The sequence below is a fragment of the Cottoperca gobio genome, unplaced genomic scaffold, assembly GCF_900634415.1.
Source record: "Cottoperca gobio unplaced genomic scaffold, fCotGob3.1 fCotGob3_279arrow_ctg1, whole genome shotgun sequence".
Lineage (NCBI taxonomy): Eukaryota > Metazoa > Chordata > Actinopteri > Perciformes > Bovichtidae > Cottoperca > Cottoperca gobio.
Genome location: NW_021166891.1, coordinates 29,498 through 51,500, shown reverse-complemented (window position 1 = coordinate 51,500; position 22,003 = coordinate 29,498). Strand labels below are relative to the sequence as shown.

Here is a 22,003-nt window from a genome sequence, read left to right as displayed (position 1 = left end):
TCATTTTGTGCGAGAAATTTTCCTTTAAGTTTTATCAGGCGGTCAAGACTTTTAACTGTAAAATAGATTTTTACCTCAAGGTAAAGATGTTAAAACACACACACTCTTATGGAAAGTGACCAGTGTGCATGTGAGACACACACACACACACACACACACACGGGGCTGTCAGGCCGGGACTGTCTAATTTACTTGGCACTTGAGGAATGACATAAACAGAGAGCAGCCGGCCCCAGGAGGGAAAACAGCAGCAATGTTTACTCTGTGTTTGTTTACAAGGATGGGATTGTACCGCCGCCCAGAGTCCAGGCCGCCGCTGTGAGGAGAGCCCCCCTGGTCCCCCGCCCGCCCGGTCCGGCACAATAAATCACTTAGCTGTAATTGCCCCTGCGTTACATGCATCATTGGAAAAGTTAAACCATTAAACGACAAACCTTGTTAAAGCTGGGAGTCAGGCAGGAGGCCTCGCTGTTAAGTGTCCACTGTTTCACCTCACACACACACACACGCACACACACACACACACACACACACACACACACACACACACACACACACACACACACACACACACACACAGGGGGCTAATGGGGGTTTCAGTCGTAAGGTAAGAACCACCTGTCTTTGGAGGGTTTATGGAGGACAACCAGGGGACTGATGGAGGGAAAGACTCAGTGTGTATGTGTGTGTGTGGTGTGGTGTGTGTGTGTGTGTGTGTGTGTGTGTGTGTGTGGGCAGGGGTGAGGGAGGAGGGGGATAGCAGACTCATTCAGGCCCAGGTAGAGACCAGACTGGGCTGCAGACACACACACAGGCCCTGTCTGATCCACATTATCACACACACACACTCACACACACACTACACACACATAGACACACACACACACACACACACGCACACACACACACACACACCACACACACACACACACACACACACCACACACACACACCACACACACACACACACACCACACACACACACCACACACACACACACACACACACACACCACACACACACCACACACACACACACACACACACCACACACACACACACACACACACACACACACACACACACACACACACACACACACACACACACACACACACACACACACACACACACACACACACACACACACACACACAGCCTTCAATGTTTGAGTGTCTTGATTGCTCCAGTACACAAGCAGTTTTCCTAAACTAAAACCTTTTAGTTAGTCAATTAAATTAGAGTTGCATGAAAGATTATTTTCATAATCGATTAATGGTTAAAATAATATAATATATATATATAATAAATAAGTTCAAGTTTTGTCATTAAATGTCTTGTTTTGTCACTTTAATACAAAGCGCAAAAGCGAAGCTAAATCTGAATTTTGAATTTAATTTTGAATTTTTTAAAAGCAGCAAATCTGCAGATTTAAGAGGCTGAAAACATTTAAAGACTTTTCTGAATGGAAAAAGATTTTGATGATGAAGACGTCTGTTCAGAGGAAAAGCAAAGATCAGAAGACGAGCAGCAGAACTTCTGTGTCCTCACATTTATCTGCTGAACCTCCTGCTTCATGTGTCATCATGTTTATCTCAGCTGACATTTCCACTTCCTCTAGAAGTGACGAGTCTCTCCTGTAAATTACGCTTTCAGTGTGAAAGGTCAGAACCGCTCCGGTGAGATCGGTCGATTAAAAGCTTCAGACTTGAACAAGTGTTTCCAGACGGTTGCGAGACGATCAGCTCACATAAGTTCTGGTTGTGTTGCCACGTTGGAGCGTTTCTCAGATCATCTAAGAACGTTTCAATCAGCTTAAGAAATCAGGAAACAACGAAGAGACCAACAGCTTCACGTTCACCAAAGAGTCTGTTTTTGCATTTATTCCCAAAAGACAATAAGTGGAGTTTGTAAGAGAGGAACTGGGTTTAGTTCTTAAGTTGAAGACATTGAATTTAAGTTGGAAACCTTTATACTATTTCATTTCCTGCACCCCCGCCTCCAGAGCTCCAGGAGAAAAGCTCCCGTCCTCTCCAGACATCAGAGAAGAAGGCTACCTGAGTGTGTGTGTGCGTGTGTGTGTAGACATCAGAGAAGAAGGCTGTCTGAGTGTGTGTGTGTGTGTGTGTGTGTGTGTGTGTGTGTCACACAGAGACAGGAGGTTGTTGGGAACGATCACAGAGGAGGAAACACTTTGACTGCAGACAAAAGTGAAAGTTTTCTTTGCTGCAGTTTTGAATGCGTCCTTGTTTTAGTCCAATACGATCTGGATTAAAAACAAGGCGTGTAATCAACCCGATGAGGACGGAAAACTTCGTCACACGCTGTTTCAAGGCCTTAAGGTGCAACTATTTTAATGTTGGTTTTTGAAGTAATCCAAAGTAATTCAGATTAAATAGTTTGTTCTCTAATGGATTATGTTACTGATTACAACAATGACCCAGTCCTCTGACCCAACCCTGGTCTGAGATAGCTTTTGTTGAGATGCCTTCAGGGTTCATTAAATTGACGGGTTAAGACGTGTTTTACTCACAGTGTGGACTCTCTCTGCCGCCGGCCTTCAGCAGCAGTTTGGCGATGGGCGTGTTGTTGGTCATGATGGCGATGTCCAGCGGCGTCAGGCCCTGGCTGTTGGGCGTGTTCATGTCCAACTCCTCGGCAGAGAACTGGTAGAGCAGGATCTGCACCGTGTCCAGGTCCTGTTGCTCCACCGCCTCGAAGATACAGTCGCTGCCCTGCATCGCCTGTAGGAGAAAACAAGCGCTCACTTTTACTTCTGTTGGAGAAAACAAGCGCTCACTTTTACTTCTGTAGGAGAAAACAAGCGCTCACTTTTACTTCTGTTGGAGAAAACAAGCGCTCACTTTTACTTCTGTTGGAGAAAACAAGCGCTCACTTTTACTTCTGTTGGAAAGTTGTTTTTGCGTTGATTTGAAAGAAACAGAAAACCCTTCAGAGGAGTGGTTGGGGAGAGTTGGGAGACGCAGGAGAGAGTTGGAGGTGAATAAATCACTGATGTTTGCCTCGCCTCGTGTCTCGCGCTCTCATTGGCTTAAGGTGGTCGATGCCAGTTTCAGAAATGTTACATGAACGTGAAACCTGGTTTCTGTAATCGAGAAACAGATACGAGGGTACATATGAGCTTCTAACAGATATTTAGATATTTCCGTCTGTGTATCAAATAATACTAATATATATATAGATATAATATATATCTCTCTCTCTCTCTATATATATATATATATATATATATATATATATATATAATATATCTATATATATATATATATAATATATATATATATATCTATATATATATATATATTATATATATATATATATATATAATATATATATATATCTATATAGATATAATATATCTATTATATATATAATATATATATAATATATATATATATATATATCTATTATATATATAATATATATATAATATACATATATATATATATATATATATATATTATATATATAGAGGAGAGGCTGATCCGAGAACATAAAACACAGCAGCAGCTCAGAGATCAAATTAAAGACACACAAAGGAACGGAGAGTTCAGGCTGCTAACGCGATTATTGAAACCAGATCTTTATTGATCCTCCTGTCAGAGACAGGATTCCCCCTCACGACCGCGTTCTGCTTTAAGATCATTGAGGAAAAGAGCAACAACAGTTGTGACAGAGCCGGTGCAGTCTGAACACTGCAGAGTGACAAGATTAGTATTTAAATCCAGTGATGATAGCGAGCTGCAGGAACTAAAACAATGAACAAAGTCAGCATTTTAGCACTTCCTGCTCCCTCGTCTCAAAGTCCATGTGTTTCTGGGTCGATGTCTTAAATAAGTTCTGTGTTCACACACGCTGAAGAGATTTTAACGTTTTGTTCTACGATATGAAACACGGCAGTAAATCCTCCGCTGCTTTAAAAACGAGACTAAACGTCATCACGCTAACATTAGCCGTCGTTAGCTTAGCAGGTGACGTGAAGTCATGTGACCTGCTGTAGCTCCTTTATAGTTGAACGTTAGCTTCTTACTCCTAGAGATTTCATTTATGCTTCAGAATCATAAAAGTGTTCATCTGAGGAGATTCTCCTGCTGAACAACACGTGTACATATCATAAACGTTTATTAATAACAATAATCTAAAATCTAGAGGAAGCATCCTGTTGGCTGTTTGTGGAACCAGAGATGCTGCCTTCAGGGTCGCACTGCAGAAATACGAAATCCCTCAAAATATATATTGTTTAATCATTGTGACCCCCTCGGTGCGTAAAGACGTTCAGTCCTCAGTTTGTGTAATAATGTAACTGTTCGTCTTTTCTCTTCCATATATTTCTGGTGATCTGGTTTGTTTGTACGTTATGATTCAATCCTCGTCTGCAGCAGACTCACCGAGGCTTTGCGCAGACGGTCCGTCTTGCCGAAGAAGTAGGTATCTTCGAAGGAGGAGGCGCTTCCTCGCAGCTTCTCCGACAGGTTCCTGTAGAGGCGCTTGGCGGCGCTCGGGGAGGCCGGCCCACCGGGACACTTCCTGGTCTGGGACAACTGCAGGTTCTGCATCTGCTGGGTCATAACACCCGGGAGGCGTCTGCTGGGAGGGGGGTGGTGGGGGATGGGGGGTAGCAGAGTAAAGATTAGGAACATTAGATAATAGAAAATGATCAATCTGTGTTCAGTGTTTGAGCGTCTCTAAAGGGACAGTCTGGATGTTTTGAGGTTTGGTTTTATGAGGTACTGATCCAGAGTCAGTGTTTCACTGACGGGGAACTGAAGCTACGCTCTCTTCGAAGCCACCAGACTCGGAGAACACGGGAGTTGCTGCGCGGACTCCATCGGTTGTTTAGTTTGTGTTATTGTGAGACTTTAACGGGTTTGTTCGGATTCAACGCTGAACAGACAAATAGACAAACATTTGTTAAGTTCGGCCAAGTTAGATGTAAACGCACCGTAATTACCGGCAAGGAAGTTATGTTTACGAGTTCAGTCTGTCGGCAGGATTACGGAGAAGCTACCGGTGGACGGGTGAAGCACGGGCGGAGGGAGAAGTCGTTACATTCTGAATACTCCAACTACGTTTCACTTTAGCTAACATTGCAAGACAGGACGTTTGTGCAGTAGTGGTGGGCGGATTGTTCTAAAATATCGATGTATCGATACCAACGTTGGTATTGGTATTGATCAATACTTGCATGATGAGATCGATACTTAAGTTTCAGTTTCTCTTCTCTACGTTCAGTACACAACTCACGTTAAATCATCGAGGTTGTTTATGTGCAAACATCGCTCCTCTCACTCACTTCGCTCATGCTCACTCTGTTTCAGTTTCAGGAGAATGGGGGTGATGTGATGTGTTCAGAGGATGTTGTGCGGGTCGTGATCCAGGCAGCGGCATTTTGGATGATCTGAAGTCGGTTGAGCAGTTTGGTGGGAAGGCCAGAGAGAACAGCAGTAGTTGATCCGGGATGTCACAAAAGCGTGGACCAAGACTTCTGTACTGGACAGGGACGGGCGGAGTCGGGAGATGTTGCGCAAGTGATATTCTTTATGGGTGTGCAAAGGAGAGGGTGCTGTCCAGAGTGACTTTATAATCTTATGCACTTTATCTGTTTAATGTGTGTTTCAGTTGTGTAGGTTCCATAACCCTAACAATTAAAACATACCTATAATAGTAATAATAATAATAATAATAATAATAATAATAATAATAATAATAGTGATAATAATAATAGTAATAATAATAATAATAGTGATAATAATAATAATAATAATAATAATAGTAATAATAATAACAGTAATAATATTAATAGTGAAAATAATAATAATAATAATAGTAATAATAATAATACTAATACTAATAGTAATGATAATAGTAATAATAATAATAATAATAATATGAGTAATAATAACAATAAATAATAATAATAAATAATAATAATATGAGTAATAATAATAATAAATATAATAATAATAATAATAATAATAATAATAATAATAATAATAATAATAAGAAGAAGCTACGTGGTGCCTCCCATCCATCCATCCTGTGGGCCCACCACTCATGGGAAAAACCGCTGGGGTCGGGTGCGCTGTCACACGGGTGGCAGTGATGGTCAGGGACCTCGACGGACCAGACCTGGGCAGCAGAGGCTGGCTCTGGGGACGTGGAACGTCACCTCTCTGTGGGGGAAGGAGCCGGAACTAGTGCGGGAGGTGGAGCGCTACCAGTTGGATCTGGAACCGTACTCCTGGATAGGGGTTGGACTCTATTCTCCTCCGGAGTTGCCCAAGGGGTGAGGCGTCGGGCCGGGGTGGGGATACTCACTAGCCCCCGGCTGAGCGCCGCTACGTTGGAGTTTACCCCGGTGGACGAGAGGGTCGCCTCTCTACGCCTTCGGGTTATGGGGGGGAAAACTCTGACTGTTGTTTGTGCCTATGCCCCAAACCGCAGTTTGGAAAATTCGGCCTTCTTGGAGACCCTGAATGGAGCCCTGCAGGGTGCTCCAGTAGGAGACTCCGTAATCTTGCTGGGAGAATTCAACGCACACGTGGGAAACGATGGAGACACCTGGAGAGGCGTGATTGGGAGGAAGGGCCTCCCTGATCTAAACCCGAACGGTCGTTTGTTGTTGGACTTCTGTGCTAGTCATGGAATGGCCATAACAAACACCATGTTCGAACATAAGGATGCTCATAAGTGCACGTGGTACCAGAGCACCCTAGGCCAAAGGTCAATGATTGATTTTGTAATCGTATCATCTGATCTGAGGCCGCATGTTTTGGACACTCGGGTGAAGAGAGGGGCGGAGCTGTCGACTGATCACCATCTGGTGGTGAGTTGGATCAAGGGGTGGGGGAAGACTCTGGACAGACCTGGTAAACCCAAACGGGTAGTGCGGGTGAACTGGGAACATCTGGAGGAAGCCCCTGTCCTGGGGATCTTCAACTCACATCTCCGGTGGAGCTTTTCAGACATCCCTGTGGAGGTTGGGGGCATTGAACCTGAGTGGGCGATGTTCAAAATCTCTATTGCTGAAGCTGCGGTGATGAGCTGTGGTCTCAAGGTCTTAGGTGCCTCAAGGGGCGGTAACCCTCGAACACCGTGGTGGACCCCGGTGGTCAAGGAAGCTGTCCGACTGAAGAAGGAGTCCTTCCGGGTTATGTTATCCGGGAGGACTCCGGAAACAGTTGCAGGGTACCGAAGGACTAGAAGGGTGGCAGCCTCTGTCGTGTCAGAGGCAAAGTAGCGGGTGTGGGAGAAGTTTGGAGAAGCTATGGAGAAGGACGGCACCAAGGTGCTTCTAGAAAACCATCCGGCACCTCAGGAGGGGGAAGCGAGGAACCATCCAAGCTGTGTACAGCAAGGGTGGGACCCTGCTGACTTTGACTGAGAAGGTGGATTGCCTACTCCTGGTGTTCCAGGCACATCCAGCTGGGAGGAGACCCCGGGGAAGACCCAGGACTCGGTGGAGAGATTATATCTCCTCACTGGCCTGGGAACGCCTCAGGATCCCCCAGTCGGAGCTGGAGGATGTGGCCCAGATAAGGGAAGATTGGGGTTCCTTACTGGAGCTGCTGCCCCCGCGACCCGACCCCGGATAAGCGGTAGACGATGGATGTATGGATGGATAACTAGTACACACTTTACTCTGTTTTCCTGACTGGGAAAATTCACGTGAACTACTCCTCAAGTTGGAACAACAACTCGGAAAGTCGGCACAAACTTTGTTACCCGACATGTCGGGTTGACGTCATATTACACAGAAACATGGTGGACCAAAGTGAATGTTGGCTTGATGTCTTCAGCACATCTGCTTTGTAGCGGACATATTGTTTCCACATTAGAGCTCATTAAACACACTGAAGTTTGAAGAACGACTTCCCAACTCAGAGGAGTTGTGAGGAGCACTTGAATGCACCGCTGGCGGAGGCTTTGGCTCTCTGAGAGACTTTCTAGTTTAAAAATAAAAAACGACTGAAGCTGGTTCTATAATGTGGTGGGTGAGAGGAACCAGGAGATTCTGTCTCTGAGGTATTACACCCTCTTTGACTGGATCATAGAGTTTCAACACAAAGATGATCAGAATTCCCCCCCTGCTGACTGCTGCCTTCAGCTCGCACATTGTGAGGTTTTTACCCAGCGTCTAAGCGCACCCCCCCCTACCCCCCCCTCCCCAGGCGCCTGCAGCCCACGCTCCTTCTCTACATTACGCTTGGAAAAATGTCAACATGTCACTGTACTGACAAGATGTCACAAGTAGCTGCTGGGGGGGTCCCCTCTTATATATAACCATTATATTCAAGTCCCGACGTGAATGTAGTAGAGTGTAGAGTCGAATATGTATGAATGTATTCTTAACAAATCTCTGACCATGTCGCTCATCGCTGGAGTTTTAATGGTGTAAACAAACAAAGTAGGAAATTTCAACAATAAACATTTAAAAATCATGGTAGAAGCTACCCCCCCCCAAATCTGTCTTTACACACACATAGAATGCTTTCCCACAAACAAATATGAACCAAACTGTAATTCATCACATGAAGTTCTTTTCTCTTTTATTTTGAAAACCCATAGTTTTCCTAGTCCTCCTTCAGCTCTGTGTTTACTACATCACTGTCCTTCAGCTCTGTTTACTACATCACTGTCCTTCAGCTCTGTTTACTACATCACTGTCCTTCAGCTCTGTGTTTACTACATCACTGTCCTTCAGCTCTGTTTACTACATCACTGTCCTTCAGCTCTGTTTACTACATCACTGTCCTTCAGCTCTGTGTTTACTACATCACTGTCCTTCAGCTCTGTGTTTACTACATCACTGTCCTTCAGCTCTGTTTACTACATCACTGTCCTTCAGCTCTGTGTTTACTACATCACTGTCCTTCAGCTCTGTTTACTACATCACTGTCCTTCAGCTCTGTGTTTACTACATCACTGTCCTTCAGCTCTGTGTTTACTACATCACTGTCCTTCAGCTCTGTTTACTACATCACTGTCCTTCAGCTCTGTGTTTACTACATCACTGTCCTTCAGCTCTGTTTACTACATCACTGTCCTTCAGCTCTGTGTTTACTACATCACTGTCCTTCAGCTCTGTTTACTACATCACTGTCCTTCAGCTCTGTTTACTACATCACTGTCCTTCAGCTCTGTTTACTACATCACTGTCCTTCAGCTCTGTTTACTACATCACTGTCCTTCAGCTCTGTTTACTACATCACTGTCCTTCAGCTCTGTGTTTACTACATCACTGTCCTTCAGCTCTGTGTTTACTACATCACTGTCCTTCAGCTCTGTGTTTACTACATCACTGTCCTTCAGCTCTGTGTTTACTACATCACTGTCCTTCAGCTCTGTGTTTACTACATCACTGTCCTTCAGCTCTGTGTTTACTACATCACTGTCCTTCAGCTCTCTGTTTACTACATCACTGTCCTTCAGCTCTGTTTACTACATCACTGTCCTTCAGCTCTGTGTTTACTACATCACTGTCCTTCAGCTCTGTTTACTACATCACTGTCCTTCAGCTCTCTGTTTACTACATCACTGTCCTTCAGCTCTGTTTACTACATCACTGTCCTTCAGCTCTGTGTTTACTACATCACTGTCCTTCAGCTCTGTTTACTACATCACTGTCCTTCAGCTCTGTTTACTACATCACTGTCCTTCAGCTCTGTGTTTACTACATCACTGTCCTTCAGCTCTGTGTTTACTACATCACTGTCCTTCAGCTCTGTGTTACTACATCACTGTCCTTCAGCTCTGTGTTTACTACATCACTGTCCTTCAGCTCTGTGTTTACTACATCACTGTCCTTCAGCTCTGTGTTTACTACATCACTGTCCTTCAGCTCTGTGTTTACTACATCACTGTCCTTCAGCTCTGTTTACTACATCACTGTCCTTCAGCTCTGTGTTTACTACATCACTGTCCTTCAGCTCTGTTTACTACATCACTGTCCTTCAGCTCTGTTTACTACATCACTGTCCTTCAGCTCTGTTACTACATCACTGTCCTTCAGCTATGTGTTACTACATCACTGTCCTTCAGCTCTGTTTACTACATCACTGTCCTTCAGCTCTGTGTTTACTACATCACTGTCCTTCAGCTCTGTTTACTACATCACTGTCCTTCAGCTCTGTTTACTACATCACTGTCCTTCAGCTCTGTTTACTACATCACTGTCCTTCAGCTCTGGTTTACTACATCACTGTCCTTCAGCTCTGTGTTACTACATCACTGTCCTTCAGCTCTGTGTTTACTACATCACTGTCCTTCAGCTCTGTGTTTACTACATCACTGTCCTTCAGCTCTGTGTTTACTACATCACTGTCCTTCAGCTCTGTTTACTACATCACTGTCCTTCAGCTCTGTTTACTACATCACTGTCCTTCAGCTCTGTTTACTACATCACTGTCCTTCAGCTCTGTTTACTACATCACTGTCCTTCAGCTCTGTGTTTACTACATCACTGTCATTCAGCTCTGTGTTTACTACATCACTGTCCTTCAGCTCTGTGTTTACTACATCACTGTCCTTCAGCTCTGTTACTACATCACTGTCCTTCAGCTCTGTGTTTACTACATCACTGTCCTTCAGCTCTGTGTTTACTACATCACTGTCCTTCAGCTCTGTGTTTACTACATCACTGTCCTTCAGCTCTGTGTTTACTACATCACTGTCCTTCAGCTCTGTGTTTACTACATCACTGTCCTTCAGCTCTGTGTTTACTACATCACTGTCCTTCAGCTCTGTGTTTACTACATCACTGTCCTTCAGCTCTGTGTTTACTACATCACTGTCCTTCAGCTCTGTTTACTACATCACTGTCCTTCAGCTCTGTTTACTACATCACTGTCATTCAGCTCTGTGTTTACTACATCACTGTCCTTCAGCTCTGTTTACTACATCACTGTCCTTCAGCTCTGTGTTTACTACATCACTGTCCTTCAGCTCTGTGTTTACTACATCACTGTCCTTCAGCTCTGTGTTTACTACATCACTGTCCTTCAGCTCTGTTTACTACATCACTGTCCTTCAGCTCTGTGTTTACTACATCACTGTCCTTCAGCTCTGTGTTTACTACATCACTGTCCTTCAGCTCTGTTTACTACATCACTGTCCTTCAGCTCTGTGTTTACTACATCACTGTCCTTCAGCTCTGTTTACTACATCACTGTCCTTCAGCTCTGTGTTTACTACATCACTGTCCTTCAGCTCTGTGTTTACTACATCACTGTCCTTCAGCTCTGTTTACTACATCACTGTCCTTCAGCTCTGTTTACTACATCACTGTCCTTCAGCTCTGTGTTTACTACATCACTGTCCTTCAGCTCTGTGTTTACTACATCACTGTCCTTCAGCTCTGTGTTTACTACATCACTGTCCTTCAGCTCTGTGTTTACTACATCACTGTCCTTCAGCTCTGTGTTTACTACATCACTGTCCTTCAGCTCTGTGTTACTACATCACTGTCCTTCAGCTCTGTGTTTACTACATCACTGTCCTTCAGCTCTGTGTTTACTACATCACTGTCCTTCAGCTCTGTTTACTACATCACTGTCCTTCAGCTCTGTGTTTACTACATCACTGTCCTTCAGCTCTGTGTTTACTACATCACTGTCCTTCAGCTCTGTTTTACTACAATCACTGTCCTTCAGCTCTGTGTTTACTACATCACTGTCCTTCAGCTCTGTGTTTACTACATCACTGTCCTTCAGCTCTGTTTACTACATCACTGTCCTTCAGCTCTGTTTACTACATCACTGTCCTTCAGCTCTGTGTTACTACATCACTGTCCTTCAGCTCTGTGTTTACTACATCACTGTCCTTCAGCTCTGTGTTACTACATCACTGTCCTTCAGCTCTGTGTTTACTACATCACTGTCCTTCAGCTCTGTGTTTACTACATCACTGTCCTTCAGCTCTGTGTTTACTACATCACTGTCCTTCAGCTCTGTGTTTACTACATCACTGTCCTTCAGCTCTGTGTTACTACATCACTGCTTCAGCTTTACTACAGCACTGTCCTTCAGCTCTGTTTACTACATCACTGTCCTTCAGCTCTGTGTTACTACATCACTGGTCCTTCAGCTCTGTGTTTACTACATCACTGTCCTTCAGCTCTGTGTTTACTACATCACTGTCCTTCAGCTCTGTGTTTACTACATCACTGTCCTTCAGCTCTGTGTTTACTACATCACTGTCCTTCAGCTCTGTGTTTACTACATCACTGTCCTTCAGCTCTGTGTTTACTACATCACTGTCCTTCAGCTCTGTGTTACTACATCACTGTCCTTCAGCTCTGTTTTACTACATCACTGTCCTTCAGCTCTGTGTTTACTACATCACTGTCCTTCAGCTCTGTGTTTACTACATCACTGTCCTTCAGCTCTGTGTTTACTACATCACTGTCCTTCAGCTCTGTGTTTACTACATCACTGTCCTTCAGCTCTGTGTTTACTACATCACTGTCCTTCAGCTCTGTGTTTACTACATCACTGTCCTTCAGCTCTGTGTTTACTACATCACTGTCCTTCAGCTCTGTGTTTACTACATCACTGTCCTTCAGCTCTGTGTTTACTACATCACTGTCCTTCAGCTCTGTTTACTACATCACGTCCTTCAGCTCTGTGTTTACTACATCACTGTCCTTCAGCTCTGTGTTACTACATCACTGTCCTTCAGCTCTGTGTTACTACATCACTGTCCTTCAGCTCTGTGTTTACTACATCACTGTCCTTCAGCTCTGTGTTTACTACATCACTGTCCTTCAGCTCTGTTTTACTACATCACTGTCCTTCAGCTATGTTTACTACATCACTGTCCTTCAGCTCTGTTTACTACATCACTGTCCTTCAGCTCTGTGTTACTACATCACTGTCCTTCAGCTCTGTGTTACTACATCACTGTCCTTCAGCTCTGTGTTACTACATCAAATGTCTTCACCTGTTACTACATCACTGTCCTCAGCTCTGTGTTTACTACATCACTGTCCTTCAGCTCTGTGTTTACTACATCACTGTCCTTCAGCTCTGTTTTACTACATCACTGTCCTTCAGCTCTGTTTACTACAATCACTGTCCTTCAGCTCTGTGTTTACTACATCACTGTCCTTCAGCTCTGTGTTACTACATCACTGTCCTTCAGCTCTGTGTTACTACATCACTGTCCTTCAGCTCTGTGTTACTACTCCTGTCCTTCAGCTCTGTTTACTACATCACTGTCCTTCAGCTCTGTGTTACTACATCACTGTCCTTCAGCTCTGTTTACTACATCACTGTCCTTCAGCTCTGTTTACTACATCACTGTCCTTCAGCTCTGTGTTTACTACATCACTGTCCTTCAAGCTCTGTGTTTACTACATCACTGTCCTTCAGCTCTGTGTTTACTACATCACTGTCCTTCAGCTCTGTGTTTACTACATCACTTGTCCTTCAGCTCTGTGTTACTACTATCACTGTCCTTCAGCTCTGTGTTTACTACAATCACTGTCCTTCAGCTCTGTTTACTACATCACTGTCCTTCAGCTCTGTTTACTACATCACTGTCCTTCAGCTCTGTGGTTTACTACATCACTGTCCTTCAGCTCTGTGTTTACTACATCACTGTCCGTTCAGCTCTGTTTACTACATCACTGTCCTTCAGCTCTCTGTTTACGACATCACTGTCCTTCAGCTCTCTGTTTACTACATACTGTCCTTCAGCTCTGTTACTACATCACTGTCCTTCAGCTCTGTGTTTACTACATCACTGTCCTTCAGCTCTGTGTTTACTACATCACTGTCCTTCAGCTCTGTGTTACTACATCACTGTCCTTCAGCTCTGTTTACTACATCACTGTCCTTCAGCTCTGTGTTTACTACATCACTGTCCTTCAGCTCTGTGTTTACTACATCACTGTCCTTCAGCTCTGTGTTTACTACATCACTGTCCTTCAGCTCTGTGTTACTACATCACTGTCCTTCAGCTCTGTTTACTACATCACTGTCCTTCAGCTCTGTTTACTACATCACTGTCCTTCAGCTCTGTTTACTACATCACTGTCCTTCAGCTCTGTTTACTACATCACTGTCCTTCAGCTCTGTGTTTACTACATCACTGTCCTTCAGCTCTGTGTTACTACATCACTGTCCTTCAGCTCTGTGTTTACTACATCACTGTCCTTCAGCTCTGTTTACTACATCACTGTCCTTCAGCTCTGTGTTTACTACATCACTGTCCTTCAGCTCTGTGTTTACTACATCACTGTCCTTCAGCTCTGTTTACTACATCACTGTCCTTCAGCTCTGTGTTTACTACATCACTGTCCTTCAGCTCTGTTTACTACAATCACTGTCCTTCAGCTCTGTGTTTACTACATCACTGTCCTTCAGCTCTGTGTTTACTACATCACTGTCCTTCAGCTCTGTGTTTACTACATCACTGTCCTTCAGCTCTGTGTTACTACATCACTGTCCTTCAGCTCTTGTTTACTACATCACGTCCTTCAGCTCTGTTTACTACATCACTGTCCTTCAGGCTCTGTGTTTACTACATCACTGTCCTTCAGCTCTGTGTTTACTACATCACTGTCCTTCAGCTCTGTTTACTACATCACTGTCCTTCAGCTCTGTGTTTACTACATCACTGTCCTTCAGCTCTGTTTACTACATCACTGTCCTTCAGCTCTGTGTTACTACATCACTGTCCTTCAGCTCTGTGTTTTACTACATCACTGTCCTCAGCTCTGTGTTTACTACATCACTGTCCTTCAGCTCTGTGTTTACTACATCACTGTCCTTCAGCTCTGTGTTTACTACATCACTGTCCTTCAGCTCTGTGTTTACTACATCACTGTCCTTCAGCTCTGTGTTTACTACATCACTGTCCTTCAGCTCTGTGTTACTACATCACTGTCCTTCAGCTCTGTGTTTACTACATCACTGTCCTTCAGCTCTGTTTACTACATCACTGTCCTTCAGCTCTGTGTTACTACATCACTGTCCTTCAGCTCTGTGTTACTACATCACTGTCCTTCAGCTCTGTGTTTACTACATCACTGTCCTTCAGCTCTGGTTACTACATCACTGTCCTTCAGCTCTGTGTTTACTACATCACTGTCCTTCAGCTCTGTGTTTACTACATCACTGTCCTTCAGCTCTGTGTTTACTACATCACTGTCCTTCAGCTCTGTGTTTACTACATCACTGTCCTTCAGCTCTGTTTTACTACATCACTGTCCTTCAGCTCTTGTTTACTACATCACTGTCCTTCAGCTCTGTTTACTACATCACTGTCCTTCAGCTCTGTGTTTACTACATCACTGTCCTTCAGCTCTGGTTTACTACATCACTGTCCTTCAGCTCTGTGTTTACTACATCACTGTCATTCAGCTCTGTTTACACAATTACAATCACTGTCCCTTCAGCTCTGTTTACTACTCACTGTCCTTCAGCTCTGGTTTACTACACTCACTGTCCTTCAGCTCTGTTTACTACATCACTGTCCTTCAGCTCTGTGTTTACTACATCACTGTCCTTCAGCTCTGTGTTTACTACATCACCTGTCCTTCAGCTCGTGTTTACTACTCACGGTCCTTCAGCTCTGTTTTACTACATCACTGTCCTTCAGCTCTGTTTACATACATCACTGTCCTTCAGCTCTGTTACTACATCACTGTCCTTCAGCTCTGTGTTACTACATCACTGTCCTTCAGCTCGTTTACTACATCACTGTCCTTCAGCTCTTGTTTACTAATACTGTCCTTCAGCTCTGTGCTTTACTACATCACTGTCCTTCAGCCTGGTTTACTACATCACTGTCCTTCGAGCTCTGTGGTTTACTACATCACTGTCCTTCAGCTCTGTGTTTACTACAATCACTGTCCTTCAGCTCTGTGTTTACTACATCACTGTCCTTCAACTCTGTGGTTACTACATCACTGTCCTTCAGCTCTGTTACTACATCACTGCCTTCAGCTCTGTGTTTACTACATCACTGTCCTTCAGCTCTGTGTTTACTACATCACTGTCCTTCAGCTCTGTTTACTACATCACTGTCCTTCAGCTCTGTTTACTACATCACTGTCCTTCAGCTCTGTTTACTACATCACTGTCCTTCAGCTCTGTGTTTACTACATCACTGTCCTTCAGCTCTGTGTTTACTACATCACTGTCCTTCAGCTCTGTTTACTACATCACTGTCCTTCAGCTCTGTGTTTACTACATCACTGTCCTTCAGCTCTGTTTACTACATCACTGTCCTTCAGCTCTGTGTTTACTACATCACTGTCCTTCAGCTCTCTGTTTACTACATCACTGTCCTTCAGCTCTGTTTACTACATCACTGTCCTTCAGCTCTGTGTTTACTACATCACTGTCCTTCAGCTCTGTGTTTACTACATCACTGTCCTTCAGCTCTGTTTACTACATCACTGTCCTTCAGCTCTGTGTTTACTACATCACTGTCCTTCAGCTAGTTTACTACCTCACTGTCCTTCAGCTTGTTTACTACATCACTGTCCTTCAGCTCTGTTACTACATCACTGTCCTTCAGCTCTGTTTACTACATCACTGTCCTTCAGCTCTGTGTTTACTACATCACTGTCCTTCAGCTCTGTGTTACTACATCACTGTCCTTCAGCTCTTGTGTTTACTACATCACTGTCCTTCAGCTCTGTTTTACTACATCACTGTCCTTCAGCTCTGTGTTTACTACATCACTGTCCTTCAGCTCTGTTTACTACATCACTGTCCTTCAGCTCTGTGTTTACTACATCACTGTCCTTCAGCTCTGTTTACTACATCACTGTCCTTCAGCTCTGTTTACTACATCACTGTCCTTCAGCTCTGTTTACTACATCACTGTCCTTCAGCTCTGTGTTTACTACATCCACTGTCCTTCAGCTCTGTTTATACATCACTGTCCTTAGCTCGGTACATCACTGTCCTTCAGCTCTGTGGTTACTACATCCACTGTCCTTCAGCTCTGTGTTACTACATCACTGTCCTTCAGCTCTGTGGTTACTACATCACTGTCCTCAGCTACTACATACACTGTCCTTCACTATGTTTACTACATCACTGTCCTTCGCTCTGTTATACATCACTGTCCTTCAGCTCTGTTTACTACATCACTGTCCTTCAGGCTCTGTGTTTACTACATCACTGTCCTTCAGCCTCTGTGTTTACTTACATCACTGTCCTTCAGCTCGTGTTTACTAGATCCACTATCAGCTACTGACATCCACTGTCCTAAGCTCTGTTTACATAACATCACTGTCCTTCAGGCTCTGTGTTGACTACATCCACTGTCCTTCAGCTCTGTGTTACTACATCCACTGTCCTTCAGCTCTGTGTTTGTACTACATCCACTGTCCTTCAGCTCTGTGTTTACTACATCACTGTCCTTCAGCTCTGTTTACTACATCACTGTCCTTCAGCTCTGTGTTTACTACATCACTGTCCTTCAGCTATGTGTTTACTACATCACTGTCCTTCAGCTCTGTTTACTACATCACTGTCCTTCAGCTCTGTGTTTACTACATCACTGTCCTTCAGCTCTGTGTTACTACATCACTGTCCTTCAGCTCTGTGTTTACTACATCACTGTCCTTCAGCTCTGTTTACTACATCACTGTCATTCAGCTCTGTGTTTACTACATCACTGTCCTTCAGCTCTGTTTACTACATCACTGTCCTTCAGCTCTGTGTTTACTACATCACTGTCCTTCAGCTCTGTTTACTACATCACTGTCCTTCAGCTCTGTTTACTACATCACTGTCATTCAGCTCTCTGTTTACTACATCACTGTCCTTCAGCTCTGTGTTTACTACATCACTGTCCTTCAGCTCTGTTTACTACATCACTGTCCTTCAGCTCTGTTTACTACATCACTGTCCTTCAGCTCTGTTTACTACATCACTGTCCTTCAGCTCTGTTTACTACATCACTGTCCTTCAGCTCTGTGTTTACTACATCACTGTCCTTCAGCTCTGTGTTTACTACATCACTGTCCTTCAGCTCTGTGTTTACTACATCACTGTCCTTCAGCTCTGTTTACTACATCACTGTCCTTCAGCTCTGTGTTTACTACATCACTGTCCTTCAGCTCTGTTTACTACATCACTGTCCTTCAGCTCTGTGTTTACTACATCACTGTCCTTCAGCTCTGTGTTTACTACATCACTGTCCTTCAGCTCTGTGTTTACTACATCACTGTCCTTCAGCTCTGTGTTTACTACATCACTGTCCTTCAGCTCTGTGTTTACTACATCACTGTCCTTCAGCTCTGTGTTTACTACATCACTGTCCTTCAGCTCTGTGTTTACTACATCACTGTCCTTCAGCTCTGTTTACTACATCACTGTCCTTCAGCTCTGTGTTTACTACATCACTTTTTCACTTAATCATCAAAATAATACATAATATTATGAATGATATACAGTATATTAATTATATATTATATTATATTAATATTAATCATACTACACCTTCAGACACACAACTGAACTATTAAACCATTCTACATTATTTCAATGTGTGTGTGTGTGTGTGTGTGTGTGTGTGTGTGTGTGTGTGTGTGTGTGTGTGTGTGTGTTTTACTCGTTAAACATGGTTTAAAGCTCGGAGCTGAACGTCACAACTTGAGGTTGTAAATTATTAAAAAGGAACTAATTGCTTTTATAATTGTGTGTTTGTGTTAATTGTTTGTAATGTGGTATAAAATATTCATACAGTTGTTAATGGAGGAAAACAACATTTTAAATTCCTGAATGTTAAACTTCTTGTCAGTTTAATAAAATATTCAGGGACAAACGTTAATGTTAAAACTCTTATCAGTGAATTATGAGCTCTCAGACTCGTGATCTTTGCCTTCAACGCGAAGCACAAACCCATTAAAAACTATTACATCTCCTGAATGAAGCCATTAAAAAGCTCTGACACTAAATCGTACTGTGGGAGGATTTTATTGAGGAATTAATCAGGATTTATTGGAGTATTTAAGAACATTTTGAAGGATATTTCTAAATCGATATTATTACTATACTCCAGTGTTTCCTCTATATTCATTACGCAAAAGAAGTCCCTCAGTGTTACATAAATATCAACTCACTGAAAGCAACTTAAATATGGTTTGATCATTTTATAGCCGGGCTCTGGAGGAAAGAGGTGAGGCCGACGTGTCGCGGGAATTTCAAAATAAAGGCGAACATCTTAAACATAACGATATGTAATAATGTTTCCACTTTGCATGGATGATTGTTAGACGCCTGGTCACTCAGCATTACTGCTCCATCTCTTACAGAGGTGTGTGTGTGTGTGTGTGTGTGTGTGTGTGTGTGTGTGTGTCCTGCGGTGTACATGGCAGATACAATATGTAGCTTAGAGAATTATAAAACATAACTAGAATAAAAAATCTCCCAACCAGCCAACGCTTGCTCAACTGTTACTGGAGCACAGAGCGAAAAGGGGCGGGGCTTAGGAAGATCAAGCCATACAGCTCCACTGTTGGTAAAACCTCCTCCCTGAGCTTCACGTCCTTCATGTGAACACACACTGTATTTTATTTAGACTCAAGCACCAGATGTGGATCAATCCACCACTGAAAATAGTCCCCGACCTAAGCACTGCTCCCTCCTGTTAGATTAAAACTACAGCGAGCAGCTGCTTTAAATGCTCCAGGTATATTAAACTGCAGGTAACCACGGCAACAGCACACAGTAAACTCTGACGTTGTTTACATAATCCATTATTCCACTGCGTCCTCAAGTCCCCGTCCCCCCCAACAGTTAGGTTGTTTTATGTTGCTTTTTGTTGGATTCCTCTAAACACTACAATACCCATGAGCCTCAGCTGCTGTTGCTATGGCGAACAAGGATTAGAACTGCTGAATGCATCCAAAAGTAAACTCATTTAAATGATTCTAAGAAGTGTTCTGTGATTGGCTGTTACTGAAATGCATCCTGGGAGACGTAGTTGACTTCTCTCCTCCGGGTTTATTTGTCTCTTTATCAAAGCAGATATTTTCACAGCTGCTGAATGTATTGAATGTATTGTGACGAGTGCGACCTCTTAGAACTTATGTTGTTGGTATTATTGTTTGAATCCATCTAAATAAAAGCAATAACAGCTCGAGCTTCAGTCTTCAGCGGCGTCACGTTGTATACTCGTCACAACATTATTACATTATGTTAGGAACAAACGACGCTTCTGTAAAATGACATATTTCAAATAATAGTTGTTTTGTTCATATTTCTACTTTCAAAATTGTTTAGGAAAAATATGCTTTGTGTGTTTATTTACTTAAATTACACACAATTTCAATACTTTTATCACTTATTCTGGTTTATTGACATAAAATTGTATCTTAGTTGAACAGATTTTAGGCAGATGATGCATTTGAAGACACTCCAAGAAATTACACGACATTAAACAAAAAGCACAAAGTAGGCGCTGGTGGATAGCCAAGAATGCAGTGTGTGTGTGTGTGTGTGTGTGTGTGTGTGTGTGCGTGTGCGTGCGTGCTCACCTGTCCAGGCTGAGTGAGGATCGGGGGATTCCCGTGTAAAACAGGGGCTTCAGGTCTTTGATCAGATCATCTCCTGCAGCCCGCTGGTTCCACCTCTCAGCCAACCGAGAGATCCTGCTGTCAGACCTGACACACACACACACACACACACACACACACACACACACAAACACAGGGAAGTATGAGGACCAAAGAGAAGAGGAAAGTCTTCCCAGGTGTCTCCAGGTGCAGCAGGACAGGACGTTCTCACACCTTCCTCATCCTCGTGTTCAAACATCCAACGTTACTGCAAAAAATAAAACATTCCTTCTTTCGCTCCATCGTGTGACCAGAGACACGTTACAATGCTGCTGGGAAACAGCACATCTCTTCTGCAAGTCGACATGTATTCTGTTTATTCTTCTCCGAGAAGTCCGCAGACGACAAAACTCAACAAAGACAAGACGAGGAACGTGTCTGAAATCTGGATCCCAGATCACAATCCTGCTCCAGAGGCAGAACACAAGAGGAAGCAGAGCAGCAGAGACGAGAGGAAGTCATCTTTCTAAACCACTTTAACCCGTAAGTTCCTTGTTTCGCTGCGTCGTGTCAAACTGTCACCAGAGACACTTCACACACACACACACACACACACACACACACACACACACACCACAACACACACACACACACACCCACACTTCTCCTCCTTCAGCAGTGAGGAGTGAGACGTAGAGCTGCTGTCTGCAGACTTTCAGCTGGATCTCACTCGTTCCTGAACACAGAATTAACGCTCTTTACAAATGCTGCTGCTGGAAACTGATTTAATATTTATTATTATTCAGTGGAATTTATGTTGTGAATTCTATTTCTTATCATTTTCTCTATTATTTTATCATTAGTTAGTCATCTTATTGACATTAATGTTGGCTCTCTGTCTCTGTCACTCATATGAAAGATGCTTTACAAATAGTGTATTATTAAAAAACGACACAGCTTCTTTCAAGTTCTTATTGTATTTCTACATTTATGTTTCTTGATTTCTGTACTTTTTATTTTGAATGTAACGTCGTCTCATCAGGTTTATAATGTGCACAGAAGCAGATTCCTCGTAAGTGGAAATAAACCGAATTCCTGATCCAAACTGAGGCGCAAAAGTTGCTTCAAAGCTGTCGAAGTGCAAATGAATGAATACATTCTGTCACTATTTTTACAGATTGTAAAACTCCGGCTTGAATATTACTCACTGCAGACGAGTGGAGGTGCACGAGGATCCTGCAGAGGAAGTACAACAGGCTGTTCAGCAGCAGATCTGCCCCCAGCATCCGAGTCTCCTCCGCTGGGTTAAATCTCTCCGTCTGATGCCTGCTGGCCTCTCTGGATCCTCTCAGAGGGGGGAAGGGGGGGGCACGGACTCCAGCAGGCCCCCAGACGCGATGCTAGATCCTGGGTAACTACGTGTGTGTGAGCGTCTCTATCTGTGGAGCTCCGGCAGACTGTA

The 22,003-nt window shown here is 43.4% G+C and overlaps 1 protein-coding gene across 1 annotated transcript in view; it reads right to left on the bottom strand.

Moving 5' to 3' along the window:
• Window positions 1–21,775, bottom strand: part of LOC115005210 (ankyrin repeat and fibronectin type-III domain-containing protein 1-like) — a 32,759-nt gene extending 10,984 nt beyond the window's left edge. The window contains exons 1-4 of the mRNA XM_029426987.1: window positions 21,750–21,775; window positions 20,524–20,649; window positions 4,409–4,607; window positions 2,533–2,743 (exon numbers count right to left, since the gene is read on the bottom strand). Coding sequence (XP_029282847.1) covers window positions 2,533–2,743; window positions 4,409–4,588 — 391 coding nt within the window. The 5' untranslated portion in view covers window positions 4,589–4,607; window positions 20,524–20,649; window positions 21,750–21,775. The remainder of the gene's footprint in view (window positions 1–2,532; window positions 2,744–4,408; window positions 4,608–20,523; window positions 20,650–21,749) is intronic.
• Between the last annotated feature and the right edge of the window lie 228 nt (window positions 21,776–22,003).